Consider the following 20,554-nt stretch of genomic DNA (forward strand, 5'->3'; position numbering starts at 1 on the left):
CCATTAAAAGCAATAGGTATAGAATAACACTTGCTATTTGTTGATAGCGAGCGTGGTTAAGGGTTTATGTCCATATTCAACAAACAGCAGTAAACTAATATTACTGCTGTGTGCAGCTATTTTTTTGAATTGTCCTTTTTGTATGGATCGATTCAAAGGCCAAGGTTATATTATAGTTTAACTCAAATACATTTTTTTATATGTTTAATATCATTTTAATTAATGATACAGATATGTAGGAGTGGAATGAATTATCCGCAGATGTCCTAAAAGCATAGTATTATCCTGAGTATTATCCTGTCACCGATAATGTGCCTGTGTACCATGTGTCTAATTTAAAATACTGTACTTTCAGCTAATGCTTTTATAAACATCCAGCCAATTGTTCTCAACCTGTGTACTGTGATAAATTCATTGCAATCTTTATTCATACCCTAACTATTGTTGTTGCATGTTACCGCATTTCAAGCGTCATTTACTGCTGTAACCAAGATGCAGAATATTCAGATGTTCTTCCCCCTGTTAACGGCCAGCCTAAGCTAATAGGCAAGTCACTCTTGAATGTTCCTCTGGAGCCTGTTTCCAAGGAGACAGTGCCCTCAGAGAATAAGTAACCTGAGCTGTACCAGCCCCCTATTCTCTTTTGACAAGATGTTGACTGTTAGAGAATGCCACATCCCAGGGGATTAATAGCTTACTTAGAGTCGAAAAAATGGTGGTGCCAAACAAGTCGTCCATAACTGGCACCCACTTCAACATAAAGCAAGAAAGACAATTAATGGATTTACAGAGCCAAGGGAAATTCTGTCTGGAGCTGCCTGCTTGTCTCTGAGTTGAAAGAACTGACCGTGTTTGTTTTAATCCTAGATTTCAATGCACACGTCACAAAAAAAAACGGTGAAACCACTGTTTCTCAGGGTAAATTTAATGACACTACAAACTGATCAGAAGCAAAAGGTTAAGTAATTCAACTCCTGATATTAAATGTATTAATGTAGATAAGTTACTAAACTAATAATTGCAATTAAGCTTAATTATATTGATTCAACCAAAAAAAGGTCAAAGTGCCACTGATACAACAGGTGCAATCTGAAAGATAAGAGAGAATAGTGCTTTCAATGGACTCTTGAAGAAATCCAAATATGCACACTTCCTGCAATCAGTCAATTAATATATGCACTCAAGACCATTCTCCTTCCAAAAGAGCACTTGAAAACAATTTATTTGCTCTCCAGCTTGCTATCTTTTAAGCAAAAGTTTGCACTAAGCATTTAAACAGCTTGTTCAAAAGATATTCAACATACCTTACGCAACCAGACATTCTGTAGAAGTCACTGACCAACTGATAGCGTGCGTACTGCAAGCAATACATCTACCCACACAATTCAATAACCTCTGGCTCCTAAATATTATGTTATTGCCTTTGTTCAATGTAATAAAATGTAACAGCATAGTTTTATTATCTTTTTTTTATATATATATATATATAGCACTGACAACCATTCACTTGTAAAACAATTTTAAAGGAAACACAAAAGACGGGGATTACTGGTACAGATTATGTTTTTAATATAGTAGAAATGGAATAATTGCATTACTGTTTATTTATATAAAATAATCCTATGCATTTTTCACATTGGAATATCTAAGGTTGATATAGGTCATCTGATGTGAACCAACAGCTGTACTGCATATTTTATATATATATATATATATATATATATATATATATATATCCATAAAGAAAGGAGGCGGCACTCACGGAGTTAATGGTGTAAAACAAACTGTATTAAAAGATGAACAAGTCACATCAGTTGTTGACCTGTTCATCTTTTAATACAGTTTGTTGTACACCATTAACTCCGCGAGTGCCGCCTCCTTTCTTTATGGATATCTACAATACCCCAGAAGGCACCGTGGCATTTTGAACCTAGAGCATGAGTGCCGACCTTCAGTAACACACACACACATATATATATATATATATATATATATATATATATATATACAGGCGAATTTATCCAAATAAATGGAAAAATAGGAGGCGGCACTCTCAAGGTAAAAAAAAGTGTATTATCAAATCATAACAACGTGAAGAAAACTCAGCCTATGCGTCCACAGTTTCGAAGCTGGCGCTCCTTCCGCAGGACAGCTGGTCTGTGCATCGTGACAACATAACAAGCAGTACACTAGCTCCAAAACTGTTGACGCATAGGCTGAGTTTTCTTTTTTCTTTTTTTTTTCTTTTTTTCACCTTGAGAGTGCCGCCTCCTATTTTTCCATTTATTTGGATAAATTTGCCTGTATATAACTACTTGTGGAAGGCACCCCCAGCATTCTCTCCCTTGGTCCAAGTGCCGGTCCTCACCGCTACGTATATAGATATATATATATATCTATATAGATTTATATATCTATATAGCTATAGATATATATACATATTATTTAATATTCAGTCAGCAATGTTGCCAGCTAGGAAGAGAATACACGGCAGGTTCTGACTATCCATACCTGACCCCTAGTGACCTGCAGTGTCCAAGGATGCCTTACATTAAAGAGGTTAGCACAGCCTGCCTTGTGCATCTAACACCTAGTCATGTCACCATCCTATCTGACCTAACCCTGTCCTATTATGCTTGGACTCTGCTCTTGAAAGGACAATGTTGTACTTATCAAACAGCAAATACAATTACCCTTCATTAAGCTGACGACCTGAGCAGCAAAATATATTTATCTAGGATAGTGGAGACAAAGGGGAAAAAAAGGAGGACAGAAGTCTTGTGTAAACAGCTGAATAATACAGCTTTATCTTATCTCAAGAACGTATTGCTGCTTGTCTGTAACTGTGTGCTTTACTGCCAAAATAAAATAAATTGAATCAGCTCACACATGATAGCATGTTCTTTCCTAAGTCATACTAATTGCTTGGCTAATTGATGTTTGTTGAACTTTCTCCATTTCATTGAGTGATTAGGTACAAAGCTAACAGTTGACATCTGTAGGCGCTTAACTGGCATCTGTAATTACTGTTAATGTTAAATAATTGTTAGTTAATTGGAATAGTAACTGGCTGAATGGAATCCAGATTGTGAAGCAACACAAAAAGAAAACCTAGTTAAATAAACATACGTTTTCCAGAAAACCGTTTTACTGTAATTGTGAGAAGCCATCATCGACCTTCAGAAAGAGGGGATATCATGTATCTATATAAATGCTTAAAAGAACGTCATAAACCGTGGGCTACTGCAATTTTTTACATTTACAACTGTATAGACAATTTACTTCCATATATTCGGTATCTTAACCATGATCTACAGAGCTTTCAATCAACGTCTTTTTTTTACCAGGAGAAAGATAGGGAAATCTCACTGGTCCAATTATACAGACTCTAAATCTCTAAACTATAGTTTTGGATTACATGTACAATACATATATATAAATTACCATTGTTTTAATGAATGAAACAAGACTGAGATTAAATAAACAATAGCAGTTCACCAAGTAATTACGCCGACTCTATTTTAAACCAGCGCCAACGGAACCCTGTACATAGCAGAGCAAATGTATTTAACGGACGTCGCCATCCTGAATATTTAAGTTACATGGATTGATTTAAAGACTACATGAATAAGTTAGGAAATGCTGATACAGCAATTATCTAGTCTACAGATTCCCCAGGATTAAAGAGTGTTAAACTGCTAATCTAGGGAATCTCATTAATCATACATAATGTATCGTTCTAATTGGATATCGATGTCTAAATCCCGTTTACAAGCCTTGTACAATCAGACTGCTGTGTGAATTGAGGCTTTTAAGAATACAGATATGGCTTGGAGAGGAGAAAATTGACCTTCCTTTCAGCGTTTTCTTTGCTCTTGGCAAGAAACACTACATAATGTGAAAAAACAGACTTTAAACACAAGCAAACCTGCTTTGTTTAAGAACTTAAACATGATGTTCATCAAACTGACAGCTTCATGACAGCCTTGTCAACCACCTATGTACCCAGTTGCTAAACACACTGCAACCTAAACCCTACTAGTATCACAAAAACACACAGAGACACATACACACAAGAGGCCTTGCACCTGTTTTTAGCTCTTAGTGACACTATCACAGACCAGTGGATCCTCTTTCAAGTTGTTTTATATATGATGTTTAGAGAGTTAATCCCCATGAAAAAAACTTCCCTTAGTCCTTTTTTCTGAAACTTCTCTCCCCACCCAAAAGAGGAAAAATAAATACTAAGTCAGTCTAGTTCTTTTCCACCACCTGGGCTATGTATTGAGTCTTAGGCCCCTTTCATAGCCCTAGCATGAATTAGCATACGGCAAGAAGAAGGAACTCATGAAGGGAGAAGAATGGGTCCATTTTCATGGAAATAGAGGGCAAAAGAATAATCTACACTCCACTAAAAAGCTTATTTGTGTATGGATTCCCAAGCAAAGCCTAGATGTTGATTTTAGAATACACAAAGAGGCTTTAATCCTTTCAAGGCAAGTAAATCACAACAGAGGAGAGCCTCGGAAGAAAGTCTTGCTGTCAAGGATGCTTATTCAAAACCAAATAGATGCCACAAATCAAACCCTGTAAGTAAACACAAATAGAAATATGGGAAATGTGTTTGAGTGGGGGCAAAGGAACAAGGGACCTTCTGCATCAATCACTCCTCATTCTTGCTGAAGTGGGCTCTTCACCCCAGAAACAAACTAGCAGGTAGGAATGTTGATTGACTGGGCTGGCTTCAGTTCCTTCTATTCCTCTGGCTAAAGTCCAACAATGGCCTTGTTAAACTCCTAATGTATCAGCAAATTATTGCCACAATTGCATGTGGTGTACAAATTCAAAACATCTTTTTATATTTGATTTGTATTCATAAACATAATACACTTTGTTTATGTAGACTAGTTACTTAGTATATGAAAAATAATATACTAATGCTTTATTGGGTCAGATTACATCAGAGATCCACTTTTTGGATTCAGCAAATAGAAGGCTCACGTTGAGGCCCATTACTTTTAAACTATTATGATTACATTCACAACATATTTATGTTCTTCCCCAACCGCCCTATAGATCAAAAGATTGCTAGCAAGGCCCTATTAGTTTTTTATCTGTTATGACTCAGTATTGTTTTAGTGCTGTTCTATATCTAAATGGCTTCCAAATTTAAAATACAATGGTATATGATGACACTATATAAGTAACTGTCAATAAATAAAAAGGGAAAGATGACATAAAGGTTACGCATCACTAGAAAATTCGTTTTTAAATCAAAATTGACTCAAACACACCATGACCAATCAAAGAGGCGATTGCATATTAAATTACTGCAACAAAAAAATTGTAAAACAGAGAGAAAGAAAGGGACAGAGCGAGAGAGAGAGATTATATGCATATTTATATTATTGCAATTTCTATTGTGTTCCCATTACCCTTTTCTATTTATAGAGACCAGGCAACTCATTCCACAGTACAATCTTTCATAAAGATGTTTCTTTACTTTATCCATAACCTGCCCCTAAATAATCCTTACCGCAGCAATATCCTTTTTTAGCAAACAGTACAATCACACCAATTTTTATCGTTCTATAATTTAGTGGGTTATAAATCCCAAACAGCAACTCAGAATATTATTTTTGCAATATAAATACCTTTTAGCATATTGTCATAAGTGAAACCAACCTAAAATCACTTAAGATGTTACTCTCAATGAAAACCTAGCCTTGAAAATATACTAAAATACTTTACAAGCAAAGTAAAATAAGTCTAAACAACACAATCTTTGTTAAATACAGGCCTACGTTTTGATGTTGTACAAAACTGCTACAGGCGTTTCCAATGGTTGTAATCTATTTTATTATTACATCCATACTGTTACATATAATATACTTTCTAAATATCATATATGTTGTTTAAAGCAACTGCCCAGGTATCCTCAACTTGGTCCAAATAGTATAAGTTTTGGATATTAGGAGTAGAGGGAGCTAATCATAGTAAATATATGACGATAATTATAATCAAGGTCAATTATAAACTTACCATTATTTGTGATGGTTGTAAAGAACTTCTCCGAGCCAGCATCCGAGACCTAGAACATAAAAAAAGTATTTTGTCAATATAGCCTTTAAAATATACGATATAATATATATATGTCTTTAGTTTATGTTTTGGGGAAATCTAATTTTGTGAATAACACTGGAGATTTTTTTAATTAAAAAAAAACATTGCCAACAATTTCATTCCAAGACATAATTTGATCATTCCCAGAAAACTGTATGAAATGAATTCTACTATAGCGAACAAAGTTCCACAAGATGGTGCTATTTAGCCACATATTTCATAATATAATTCCTTGCCTTAAAAAAAAGGTTTTCCATAGACCAAATGATGTTGTTTCCAGGCGCATGCACTTTCCTGATGTACAATGTTACCAAATGTGATACAGCTGAACTATTGCAGTGGTGTTGTGGTTTCATAGACACATTATTTTTAATCACTCTGTCTCTCTTGGCTCAGCACATTTCTGTTACATTCGGATGTTTCTTAACCCACGGTGGTTACACCAGAGCTTGTGTGAACTACATGAATTTAAATGCACAAACTGTGTATATGAATTTTTAAATGCCACGATATTGGACATGACACAAGTGCGCTATAGCACTAAATACCAGGTTCTCTTTGCTAGTTTGCTTTACCAATAAGACATATTTTCTGGAACATAAGCCCAAATGAATTGCAGAAACATTTGCTAGTGTGATTTTCAGTAATCTCTCATTATTTAAGTCAGAATCACAAAAAGTGGTCGAAAAGGCTTTCTATATTATGTATATGATTTGAAATCACAAAGAAATTCAACATTATACTGTTTTCATGTTGTGTATTTCTCATTTAGATTTAGTCTACCTTGGATACTACCCTTAACCCTTTGAGTGCAAACATTGCTGTGAGAAATGTGCAAAATATCCATTAAATGCCAGCGTTGCTCCCAGTGACTGGGGTTTTTTTTTGGCGCAATATTAACTGCAGATCAAAATGCCGGCAATAACTAACGTGATTCATATTCCTCGACTACGACCCTGGCATTTTTAGCGGAAATTGTGCACATCTCGCACAGCAACGTTGGCTCTCAAAGGGTTTATTACTACTTCCAACTTCATTTTTTAGTTTTCATGTGTAACGTTTTAGAGGAAAAGGGTTGTGTTACAAAATCGTGTTTCGCAATGTTTCATTTTTGCATAGATTTGGGAAAAGCAACGATTCGACGCCTTCGCTAAGAGGTGTGTTGGTGTTTAGCAGTTAATTTTGGGCAAGGCAAATGTGCATTTGCTGTGGTTACACAAGGTAAAGATTGGAATCAATTGACAAAGAACTATTTGCTGCAACATATGACAACTGACTTCATCAGTAGTATTGATTTGCTCTGATCTCCAGGAGGTCAAAGGTCACTGACCTGACTACAAACTAAACAGCTCGAGACAGCGGAAGAGGTGCTGAAAACTACAGTGCTGCTAACCAGATTGAATCTGTGTACAGGAGCAGCACACGGCTCGGATATTGTTTTTACATTTTCTTTTTGTTTGCACGTATCCTACAAGAATACGTATATCAATCATATTATTGATGTCAATCAATGTAACTGTTGTCCACTGGCTCGAAACAAGGGAAACAAAGCAGATATTAGAACTGTGTGTCTTTGTGTACACGGCATTCTTGCCAAGTTCAGTACAATTTTATCTTATTTGCCAATAATACAAAGACAAATCATCCACACACATTAAAAACATACTAACTATTTGTAGTGACCACCCCAGACATTGCTGGATCAACCTTGTTGCCGTCATTGCATAACCGCGTGAAGTAAAACCACAATATAAAGAATATATCAAATATAAAAATGCAGAATACTTTCTACATAGCCAATATACCTACAATGTTTACAATTAGGCAACATGAAACCTCAATAGTGCAATTTGCTATAATATCTGGATTATAACACCAAATAACTGAAATATTACCAATACTCCAATTTATTGAAACACAAAACATTTAGATTTGTAATGTACAATTGTGTTTAGGCCCAAGATGAATACATACAAAGAATTTGACCCATTACAGAAAAATATAATTTGATCTATTACATTTCCAATTTTCTTTTAAGGCAAAATGCTGTTGTAGCATATTGTGCTAATTTGCACAAATGTAAGTAAACAATCTCAATCCCAAGTAGAGTGTTATTATTTGAATTTCCCATTGGTGCTCAATAAAGTATGCAATGGTTATAACATCTTCTATGCTTAGATTCTGCGACAACACATTAAAGTGGTTTAATAGTTTGGTACCCGAATTAGCATACAAACATACTACATATATGTCACCTTATACTATCTGAGGGCAAGGTACAGGTAACACGGGAAACGCATCTTTTCCGACCCGCAGTGCATTAATATGCCTTTGTGATATGTTTATATACTCACTGGTTATACGCTCTAGAAAATCATTATCAATACTGTGCAACGAATGATTATTAACAAATATACACATTTCTTATTTTATTCGGAATCAATAAGAAACGTGTGGTTTTTTTTTTTCTGGTTACTTGAAATAATGTTTCCTTTGAAATAATTGTTGTTAAAATTATTCTTTTGATTTGACTGTTTGAGGACATTGCAATTTTATCAATGATAAGCTCTACGGCCCATGCCAATTCAAATCACAGTTGTTGAACTGATTGTGACTATTCTCTTGCTGTCAGTTGATATTAATGACTACATTGACTATCACAAATTTATATAGCCAAAATTAGACTGCTTAATGCAATCAGGGAATAAAGTAACCTCATTTCATTCAGCATTGTTCTTAAAGAACTTTTCATCAAACCCATAATAGATTTTTTTTTAAGCATGAAAAATCTGAGTATTTTACTTTGACAAATAATAAATGGAAAATGTGTTCCACATTTATCCAGGCTAAATTATATATATATATATATATATATATATATATATATATATATATATATATATATATATATATATATATAGATATATATATATATATATATATATATATATATACACACACACACACACACACACATACATACATATTATTCCGATGTTCTCATTATTTCCGGAATACATAATTAATTCCACATCCTGATCCTCTTTGACCCAAAATACACCCACGCAGGTTTTATATATATTTTGCATGTCAACATTGTATATTTATATAAATGTACATAATGAGCGAACAGCATAAAAACAGAATACTTGTCAATCTCTTAACATCATTCATTTTCCTGCTAATGTTAGACTTTTTAGTAGATGTGTATATCATTATACAACAGAGTGGAATGTGTTTGCATCTAGAAAACAGATATCAATAATAATATTAACAATGCACAGTAGAACCCTGTTAATTATTTGTACTGCCAACACATTTCCAACTCCTTTTGCGTAACAGTGTGCAGCTGGTATTTTTGTTATAGTAAATATTTAAAAAGAAAGACTTGTCTTCCAAGGCATTGTCACAGGAGAGCTAGGGTCTGATGAGCAGAGACCTTGTGTGGTGCAAGAAGGTAGATATAAATAGCAAGCTGAGGGCAGCAGAGTGGGAGATGTTAGGGGTCTGAGAGGGCAGCTGTTCCCTGCTTAGCTACATTCTGCCTTCCCTGCCCAGTTGGGACTCAGATCAAAGCAATTCTTTCTAACATATTGTTTTCCGGGAAGTACGGTACAATGAAACGCACAAAAGGACGTGGCGGAGGAAAACAAAATAATAAGAAAACAAAAGACACATACTGTACACATTGTGGAGGCTCTATACATTATTGCACAGCATACAAAATAAATCACAATGAATAACAATGCATTTATTTTGTTGGTTATCCTTTTGTCTATAGGATTATATAATGCTATTCCTGCTAGCAGCAAATATCTGCATTTCTTCCTCCATCCTTTCTTCGCCTAGACAAACAGCTGTCCGCTCTTGTGATCATCATTAAGTGGCTTGAATTCATAATCTACTACACATTGTCATTTCTTCTTCCTAGCCAATGTTCCCCAGACCAGCAGCAATGCCTTGGTACAGTGACATCCATGTATGTCCCATCAGCGAGGAGGTAACCAATAACACCCATCAACAAAAGATCATTAGAAAATGCCCAAGGTCAGAGTGCTGATGGCTACAATGGCTGGGTGCAGGGCTACTACAGGGTGACTATGTGGCCCATAGCTGGCAGGAGGCAGCTACAATAGCACGGTCTGGGTGCAGTAGGTGTGATATAAAGGACATTACAGGGAGAGAATGACTTCTGTCCTACCTGCTTCTGATGGCTCGCCCGCTGTAACGGAGCTACAATCCAGATGTCACTTCAGATGTCGCCTCCACATAAACAATACAGTATGTTAGCCTTGCAGTACCACGGTGAGTAATCCATGGAAGGAAGAACCCTTCCACCCATTGAGAATACATCCAGACATCCTGATTGCACAGGGAAAGGACAGGGATGTGTGTGCGAGCTCGTGTTTAGAGCCTGGAAAAGTAACAATGATGCAGAAATGAGACACTCTCTAGAAGGAGCTCCGTGCTGAAACCTCGGGCGGTGATTGCAGGGCACGTCCAAGGGTTAATAAATGCAAGGAGGCAGCATGGAATCAGAGCAGCAGGACAAAGAAAGCCATGTGCAGCAACGTAGATCCTGCCCGCCAGCTCCTGATCCCCTTCTAGTAGACAGACAGCAGTAGCAGCAGCAGCAGCAGCAGCTTCCCCTCCCTCCCCTGCCTGCCCGCTGCTCCTCCTCCGACACACACAGCCTGCTCAGCCCCGAGCTCTGCTCTCTCCCAATCCCGGGACACCCCCTCTGAGACTGAGCAGCACCTCCAGGCTCCTGCTACAGTATTCTTCTCAGCTGGGCTCCTGTCCTCTTGTAGCAGCACTCAATGGGCAGCCCTCAGAGCCTCTCCTCCTGTCTATTAGGTTTCTTTCAAGTAAGGAAATCAAGTGAATTCCATTGGAATGAATCCTTCCAGGTTAAAAATCCCATCAGGTTTTTTTTTTATATATATATATATATACTTGAAATGATTGTATTTTACAAAAGAAATACAGATCTCTTTAATAAAGGGGAAAAAGAACTCCTCTTGTCATATACAATCCTCAAAGCGTTCCTCTTCCCAGTGAGAGTGAGGTGTCCTCTTCTGCAGGGTCCTGAACTCTCCTATTGCTCTGCTCCGTCACTTGCAGATCCCCAGCAGTCACACTAGTTTCTTTCTCTGGCTCAGTTTGTGTGTGTGTCTCTCCCCATTTCCAGGCTGAATACAAGTGCTTATTCATAGACTGCATTCCAGAGCAGGGGACATCCCACAGGCAGAGCCAGCAGCCCCTCCTCTGACTTCCTGCATCAACCTGACAGTCACTCAGCCACCTTCACTACACTGCTGCTCCCAGTCTTCTCCCTTCATCATGATCATTTATTCATTTCTTTCTTTCTAATATTTAGTTATATAGCACCAGCATTGCACATTACAACTGGGAACAGATCACTAATAGAACAATAATAAAAAAAAGACATAAGCAAGCATATATCACCCTCTGCTTGTATTACAGTATATCTGCAATGACTGCATATCCACATTTTACCTACAGTATTATACTCTTATAAAACCATAAACTCTACAGTGATGTTTTACTTGAGAATCACATTAGTGATATATTTTTGCAACCCAGACCTTACTTCTGGCCTTACTGTAAATCTACATTTTCCCCACTTATAAAAAAATATACTTGTTCGTTGTTGAACGACCATTATTATAACGTACATCAATTGTTGCAAATTGTACACAACCCATTTGTTATGATGAGTACTGTATATACTATATATACTTGTATTATTGTGGCATGGGTTGGAGAGATGTGAGGTAATTTCAATGAAGGCTAAGTATACAGCGTGTAATACAGCAGATTACTGATGCGAACACAGCATCAGGCATGAAAGTAATTGTGAGGAGAATGAACTGCCTGCCACATTAGCTTACAATGAAGGTTGCTTTTGTAATGTATTCATAGCGACAGCATTGAAAGGAGTGAAAATCTTCATATGCTAGGCATTTCTGAGCTGTTGCAAGGATGACACCAGGTTTCCTTGACTATACGCATATTAAAGTGGTTTAGAAATACAGCATTTTTACCACAGATAATGCAATTTATCCTATTAAATGGATTGTTGCATAAAACAAGAATTTTAGAGCATAGAGACTGCTATTTTGCTAGATACAACGTATAATGAGCAGGTTAATGGCGTGAGCATTTACTTCCCATGGGTTTATCCATAACATATTATTATTGAGCTATTACTATTATTATTAATAATAATAATAATATAATAATAATAATATGGGAAATTGGATTCCAATACCATGAACAAACCAGGTGTGTTTTCTTTGAACATAAATCAGTGTGACAGGAGGTTATGATAAGAATGTTGGTATTGATCATTAAACTTGTTTTCTTCTTTCTTTCCTTTAGGCTTCTATTAATGATTTACGATTCTGAACTATCATAGCAACCACAGTCACACGGCACATGATGTAATCACCATTAATAACAAATATTTTAAAAGTTCCCTAATTATTTGAACTTCTAAAAATATTACATGATGTCTCCCTCATTTTTTCGTAATGCCTAGCTTCATGTTTACTGCTTCCTCATACCTATTCACTCTTTTCTCAAGCCTTACCATTTGTGTTTTCCCTCCCTTGTCTCCTGTTGAACAACTCATACTTGGCATATATGCTGGTAAAAGCCGTTTAGTTTGCCATTGGTTGATTAGGAGAGTATATACAGTATGATTTACAACTGCTTTGAGCGAGTGTGTGCTACAGCTCTTCCCTGCTTATGTTTTTTTATTTTTCTAAATGCACCCCCCCCACACACACACACACACACTGCTTAGTACACACTAACAAGCATTCCCATGAACATCAGCATACCCACTCCTCATACTGGCCTACCCTCCTGGAACTGGGGTGCTCTTGGCCCCCAGGATAGTTGGGCAAGTATCCCATTTTCCTTGCCAGCACCCAAGATCCCACTGCACCCCACTCAGCCACCCACAGAGTACAAGCCTTCAGGGGCACAAAATTGCATTATCATAGCCTTTGCCCTGAGGAAGAGCTGCGAAGCGTACGCCGGCCGACCAAGCCATGCGGGCGTCTTCCAAGTGCTGCCTTACTACCGTTCTGTGTCTAAATGTATCTATCAGTCCTTCCCAGGACTCTAATGTGTAAGGTTTAACAAGTACCAATGTGTGAGAGACGGCTTCAATAATATTATTATAAATTTGCTACTATGCGGTAACTGTGCCGCTTCCCGTACACTGACTTGCCCGGCAGTTTGTGTTCCCGATTGGGACTTAACACTGCATGGGGCAACGCTGCATATGTGTGACCTTCACCTAGCTTAAAAAATTTAACCTATTTTACTGTATATGCCCAGGTAGAAATCGTACCAACAAATATTGACTACAGACACAGCTCAGATACGTGACGACACCTAGTGTGTTGAATAATAGGTATTGATTTTTCAATAAAACTTGTTCTGATATTCGGCCAATTAGTTGTCTACAGTGAATACAGTAACTCAGCACCTAAAGTGAGCGACTAAATGATATACCCTGACACCAATGTTCCCTCTAATTTTATGAAGGCTGTGTGCGGCAAAAGATTTTGGCTGTGCAACTTTGGAAGGAAATTTAAATTTTTGGGCGTCACATATATAACTGCAAAATGATGTTCAGCATTTGTGTTAACTTTACTTCAAAATGATAATAAACATTTAAACATTCAAAACAGCACACAATGTAATTAATGGGTGAAACACACATTAATTGAGTCCACAACTGCAAAAAGGGACCACTGCTGCTTTGTGCGCTCTGTTGTAATATCTGTGCGCACGTTCGGCGAGTGGTGTGCGCGCGCACATGCGCACAGCTTAGAGGGAACACTGCCTGACACATGCAGTCACCTATCTGCAGTCATTCTCACTGAAGTGAAGGTTCAGAAAAAACATCATTAGTTGTGACTACAATCATAGTCAGCACTGTACAGTGTAATCTGATATCAAATATATACCGGTCTCAGGTGAATATAACACCAAATAACAATCAAATCTGCCATATATTTGGTACCTCGTCCAATCGCAGATTGACAGATAATTGATCTGTAAGATTGTTTAATTTAATCTAATTTAGAAGAATAAAGAAGATAGAAGAAAATATAATAGACAGAGACACTTTTCCAAATACATTTATTTAATAAAGGAATATAAAGTGCTATCTACAAATTAAACAAATAAGTCAATTTAAGGCAGGAGCTTGCTAACCTCGCACCTGCTTTTTTAAATTATTGCACTGTACCCACTTGTGTTTATGTTATTTGTTGTTTGTCATATTTTGCAGCTTTTTTAATGAATAAATAATTAAAAGGTATGTTTTAATATGGTCATTCCCTCTGAACTGGTGCACCACCCAGTGACAAACCTTTTCTCTCCTATACCAATTGTTACAAATTTTTGTCCAGAGGTAGCACACCCCTGTATATCAGTTATTATATCTCTGAGACCACCTATCAGGGGGCCAGGTAACACATTTCAAATAAGACTCCCATCGTCTTGTGCAACAGACTCCCAATCCCAACCTCTCCTGGAACTGGGGTGCTCCTGGCCCCCAGGAAAGTTGGGCAAGTATCCCATTTTCCTTGCCAGCACCCAAGATCCCACTGCACCCTACTCAGCCACCCACAGAGTACAAGCCTTCAGGGGCACAAAATTGCATCATCATAGCGAAGGGCAGCATGGAAATCTCACAAATTCCCCCTCTACACAACATGAACCGCACTTGTACACCAACATGATCCCTCTCCATATTAGTATGTGCCCACCTGCACATAATCCTTCCGTCTGCTCAGTAACTAGCCACTCCTCTGCACTCCAGTATGCTCCTACACTCAACATGACAGCACAACATTTAGCTGCCCACTTGCACATGTATCTGAGCCCCCATTATGGAGACTCAGTAATAATACATTGCGGCAATAAGGAATCCTTAGTATTGGGGGCTGACCCCACGTATTAATAAACATGCCCCAGGAGACTTATATATTACCTGTTATTTTATAATAAACTACATATCTGCCAACATCTGATAAAGTAATTTCCCTGCTGAACAATTAAAAACTACAGATAAACATTTCACATGCTCTTACTGTATGGATATTACCACGGTATCCGTTTGATGGGTCGACAGAAATTAGATCGACAATAGTTGATAGTTCAACCACTACTGGTCGACAGGCAAAAGGTTGTCATGGTCAATGGGCCAACATGTACTAGGTCGACATTGACAACAGGTCAACACAAGCAATATGTCAACATTGGCAATGGTTGACACATGAAAATGTCGAAATTAGTTTTTCATGATTTATTTCACTTAACTAACTGAGAACAGTAAAGTGTGCCGAGCGAAGTGGAGCTTGGCACCATGCCCGGAGGGTACACGCTACACTAAATGGGGGTTCATGTTGATAGATATCGACATAGACACCAAAAACCATAAAAAACTCATGTCGACCTTTTCATGCGGTGACCATTTCCAAGTTGACATGTTGCTTGTGTACACCCTTTGTCCATGTTAACATTTTCTTTGTGGACCAATAGTGATCAGCCTAGTTACTGTCAACCTAATGATCCACACCAAAATGTAACTCTCTCTGCACATGTTACATCTGCCCCACCTGCGGTGCAGCATGGTTTTGTACATTTGAGTAAAAAGGTGCCTTGCGATCAGGTCTGAATTAAGTCCTATGCTGTGGCATGCTGCTCCTGATATAGCACAATCGCTTTGGGATGTACCGTCCACCTTTGCTGACAACATAATGATAGTGCAGCTTTGTAGCTTTTACATGAAGAAGAGGAAACATTTCCCTGGATGAAGGGATTTTAGACACAAGTAACACAGAAAAGATAAGAATACTTGATAGAACGAACTGTTTACAGATAGGAGTAGATAAGGGATCGTACCCTATGTAAACGGAGTTAGCGCAATCATGCATTCTTATCTTTTCTGGTTTTCATCATCTTTCAAGTGTGTTGGTACTTTTTTTGGAGTATCTGGCCAGATTTTTTGTGAGCACTGGAAAAGGTACAGTAATGGTTTGCTGTCATTGTTCTTGGACAGATGTGTCCCCAATGCATATGGCTTTGCATTCGTGGGGCAGTGTGGAAATACCCAGCTCCAAAGGGCACTCTGCCCACTACTGTAAATGTTATTACAGAAGAACATATTCGGCACTAAGAGGGTGATTAAGACCAACTTAATGCGGACCGAATTAATTCCCACAAGTCCAATGTTAGGGGTTGAATGCCTGGAGTGAATGCCTTCAGTGAGTTTCACAGTCACCGGGGTGTTACCCCTGTGAACTCAGGTGTGTCAATGCCTGCTTATTTTTGTGTGTGTGGGGGGGGGGGGGGCGTCAGCCCCTGCCCTAAAATTCGGCCATGGGGAGCGACCATCAAATCATTTCTCTACTTTGAGGCCACATGCGAGCGGATGTGTATTCAAATGCATTTGCTCACATGCTAGTGAGCAGATTCAGGTGGCAGAAGGGGCGATCGGCAGGGCGGCGGGTGGCGTTTGCCTGCTCACTAGGCATACACAGCCTAGCAAGCAGGGCTGAATCAGACCCTGAGATGCATCTGACTGGTTTGTCAGCTTGATGAGCCCATTCTACATGATATTACTCCACAAAGAGGAAACGGTAGACAAGGATAGCTCAGTCATCACCTTATTTTCTGAAAACCTTTGGTGGCATGGAATTAATGTTGTGTGTGCAAGCACGTATAGTGGAACCAAAACTGTTATACAATGTTGCTATTCTACATTCTTTCATAAATACCTCATGATAATATAAATACTAAACTTGAAATGTTTGTAGGCCTTCCGTATCTGAGACTTTATTGTAATGCCGGTGCAAAGTCTATCCCTGGTGTACATCTGTGCATCCTAACACAGAATAATGGGCTAAACAATGTGGGACGAGTATATGTGGAGTTGAATGGATGGGACAGATGTTTATAAGATTGCAGCTGGTAGATAAAGGCTTTTTTTTAACAGATTTTAAAAAAGTTGCTTAAAATGAAACAAGCAACTTACATGTATCCCAATTTTATATATAACATTAATTTGCAAATAAGAATCCATTTGAAGCATTGTAAGAATCACACATATGTTCCTACTGGCCACTAATAGACATCTATGCCAACATTTATTTGCACGTTTTGAGGGTACAGGCTGATTTCCCAATTGTTTTACCCACAGCTAGTTGAATATGCCCCTCAGTGAACGACTAAAATGCCTTATTGAGGGAGGATTCAATTATCTGCAGAGTTTGCCCACACCAGCCGATACAGTTATCAGGGAATAGCCCATGTGTTAAGCCACAGAGAGGGACTTTTCCTCACAGCTTCAGCAGCTGCTAGAAAAGGCTGTAACAGGCAGCCACTGGGGATAACGTACAGGAAAACCCATTGATTTATCATTTTTACACAGAAACAAAGTAGTTAGCAGTGCTAACTTAGCACATATTAATCCAGGGTTTACCGAGCAAAGAAAGGACAGTTTTATTGAATTGCTGGAGGCGTGAAACCAGGAGCTTTCCAACATTGCAAAACCCATTGGCTAATTGAATTCCCACCAAAGACTTTTCTTTGAAAAGACTGAAAATGTACAAAAATATGTATATTTATACCCTAAAGGCTTCTTAATAGAATATAGACTTAGTATATTGTTGTTGCCTGAAGACATTTAGTATATTGTTGTTGCCTGAAGACATTTTTAAGAACATTTGCAGATTTCACTTGTATAGACCACTATCCCTTTATTGGATTACCTGATGTCTGTTGATAGGCACCATGAGTATTGTAACTGCTTCTGTCACATTGCTCTATTAATCACTAATCTGACATACAGTACAGGACAACGAACTCTGGGCAGATGTTACAGCAGTTGTGAACTTCCTTAGAACATATAGGATGTGAAACAGAACATTTTAAGGAGATAGAGATATTTTATGTTGTAACCGCAGTGTATAACTATAATATAGCTTAGTCATGACAGGATTTTTCTTCTAATTGTGCACGTTTGTCCCTGAGAAAACTACATAGGCTGTTATCCAATTAGCAGCGGTAATCTACTGCAGCTAATGGATTTGGCCGGGGCTATGCAATTAGCCCTGATAGTCTGCATTTATCGGGGATTACGTTTCAGGTGCCTCCTAGCAATAGCAGGGAAGAACTCAAGTACAATAGGCATACGTGCACAGTGAACCAGTTGACCCAGAATGGATCCAGCAAAGTCCTAGCAGGCCCCCCATTGCCGAGTATAATAAAACCTTTCTGCTGTTTTAAAATTGAGCAAACAATGCAGCTGCCATAACTATCGAGATATTGCCAGCTGTGTTGCAAGAGAAATCCATTATTTTCCTATCCCTGTTGCTAAATAGGAGGAAGCAGGTGGGGCAGCCAGTTCAGCACAGTAGGAGCCAGAATGGGGGAGTGGCTTAATATAATGGACAGTGCTGGAGTGTGACCACACAAAAGGGAGCTTTGCAGGGGGTGTGGTCATGTGGACACATCATTGCATGGGGCATGGCTACACACCATTCACCACAAATGTCGTCATCCCCCGCCGGCTGAGCTCAGGTTGAGTTCACTTCACCCGACTGCAGGAGCTCTATCCACTCATCCGGGAGGCCAGGAGTACCACATTATTTTCAGGAGCCACCCTGCCATTCCAGGAGAGTAGGCAAATATGAAACAGCAAAAACCACTTTCTCCAGCATAAATAGGCTCCCTGGTGCCTGTGTGACATTGCCTTGAAGAAGGTCAACCTTAAATGTGCCATTTGTTTTTAAACAATGTCTCTAATGACGATCAGTCTGGGGGAATTAGACTATGGCATTTATGGAAATATGTTATAAAGCATGGCTATGCTTTACCACTGCATTCCCAGACACTGGGTGTTGTGAGAATGTGAGAAAGTATCTTGTTCATTTTCCTGCCTACAGTATTATTGATTGGAGTCTCTTGGAGTCATATCTCTAATGCAAGTGCTACTCACTAAACAGCTGTTAAAATGAATGTACATTTTACAGAGTATCCATAACATCTAGCTTCTACAGATTAGACTTATTATCTTTATGCTTTAGCTGATCCCATTGGGATTCCAGTTTCTAACTCCCATAAGCATTAAAAGTAGGTAACAAGTCATCACATTTGAAGCTGTAAAGATACAGAAGTAGTGCAATAGTCCCAGGAGCCATTATCAGTGGCTACCAGGGTGCCATGGTATCAACTTATATGATAAAGCTCTCAGCTGACACCAGGAGAGAAAAATTATAATTCTTTCTCTCCATGAAATCCCCCTCCCACCTTCTCTCAGAAGGAGGCTTTTTACACTCATTAAATGCAACCTTATCTCAGAAAGACTGCAATCCTCAGCAAATGACAAGTGCACCTAATCTCATTTCCTGACAAGCGATTCTGACAGCACCTTGCTTTTGATTTCTAAGACACGTAGCTAGACATATATTAATCTGTCAATCATCGCCCATTGCAAGTATGGGGGAGGGGTAGAATGAGAGAAGGGGGGCCATTAGGATGTCTGGGTAAAAACGCAAGACACGAAGAAAAATGATTTAAGGATTGGGAGCTAAAGAAAAACCAGTGGGTGGGTTTTCAATATTGTTGCAGGATTATGAGATTTTGTACAGCATGTATGATTGAAGGCAACTGTAAGAAATGTATTGGGTTTTTATTGTAATGTGTCTCGATTTGCAATTGTTTAAAACATGAAAACAACTTATTCTGTAAAATCTTTCTGGCTATCCACAGTTGACCGCTATTCTCCCTTAATAACTGCAATCAAATATAAAATTCATCCTCATTACAGCAGTTGCGTTGCCTTAGGCACTGCGGTGACATCTATGTACCACGGGTGGTTCATTTATGTCAGGAAAATGATGGCTGATGTAAATATAACATTAAAAGAATATATATGTAAATTATATGACTTAAAATAAGCTAGCATTAATATGAAATATGTTACATGAAATTTTTAGATGAGCTTTATTATTGCTAGCAATAAATAGGAACTGGTTAGATGTTGTTTTTTTTTTTTTTTTAGAAGATGAAATATGCCATCGATGGGCTTACAGCAGAGATGGGCTATAGTCGGCCTTCCAAAGTTTTGCTTGCAATCCACTGCTCATTCCGGATTTGCTGTTTTAATTGTTGTAATGCTTGTTTAAAATGCTTTCTAATATGTTATTACAGATAGGTGTCTCTTTCACTGATTAAATGCATTGATTTAAATGCTAACTCTCATTAAGAGTGATATACATTTCTTTTGGAGGTTACATGTGTGCCCAATGTGGCCCCTAGAGTGTTGAATATGCGCGGCAGGTGGCTTAGTACCATCATTATCCAATTTTAAAGGAAC

At 38.1% G+C, this 20,554-nt stretch overlaps 1 protein-coding gene across 6 annotated transcripts in view; it reads right to left on the reverse strand.

Moving 5' to 3' along the window:
• The window catches only part of AUTS2 (activator of transcription and developmental regulator AUTS2), a 1,267,464-nt gene that overhangs the window by 77,476 nt on the left and 1,169,434 nt on the right, over nt 1–20,554 (reverse strand). For all 6 annotated transcript variants that reach the window (XM_083174084.1, XM_083174087.1, XM_083174085.1 and 3 more), the window contains one exon: nt 6,043–6,091. In XM_083174084.1, coding sequence (XP_083030210.1) covers nt 6,043–6,091 — 49 coding nt within the window. The remainder of the gene's footprint in view (nt 1–6,042; nt 6,092–20,554) is intronic.

This window comes from Crinia signifera, chromosome 2 (assembly GCF_055691185.1).
Source record: "Crinia signifera chromosome 2, ASM5569118v1, whole genome shotgun sequence".
Taxonomy (NCBI): Eukaryota; Metazoa; Chordata; class Amphibia; order Anura; family Myobatrachidae; genus Crinia; species Crinia signifera.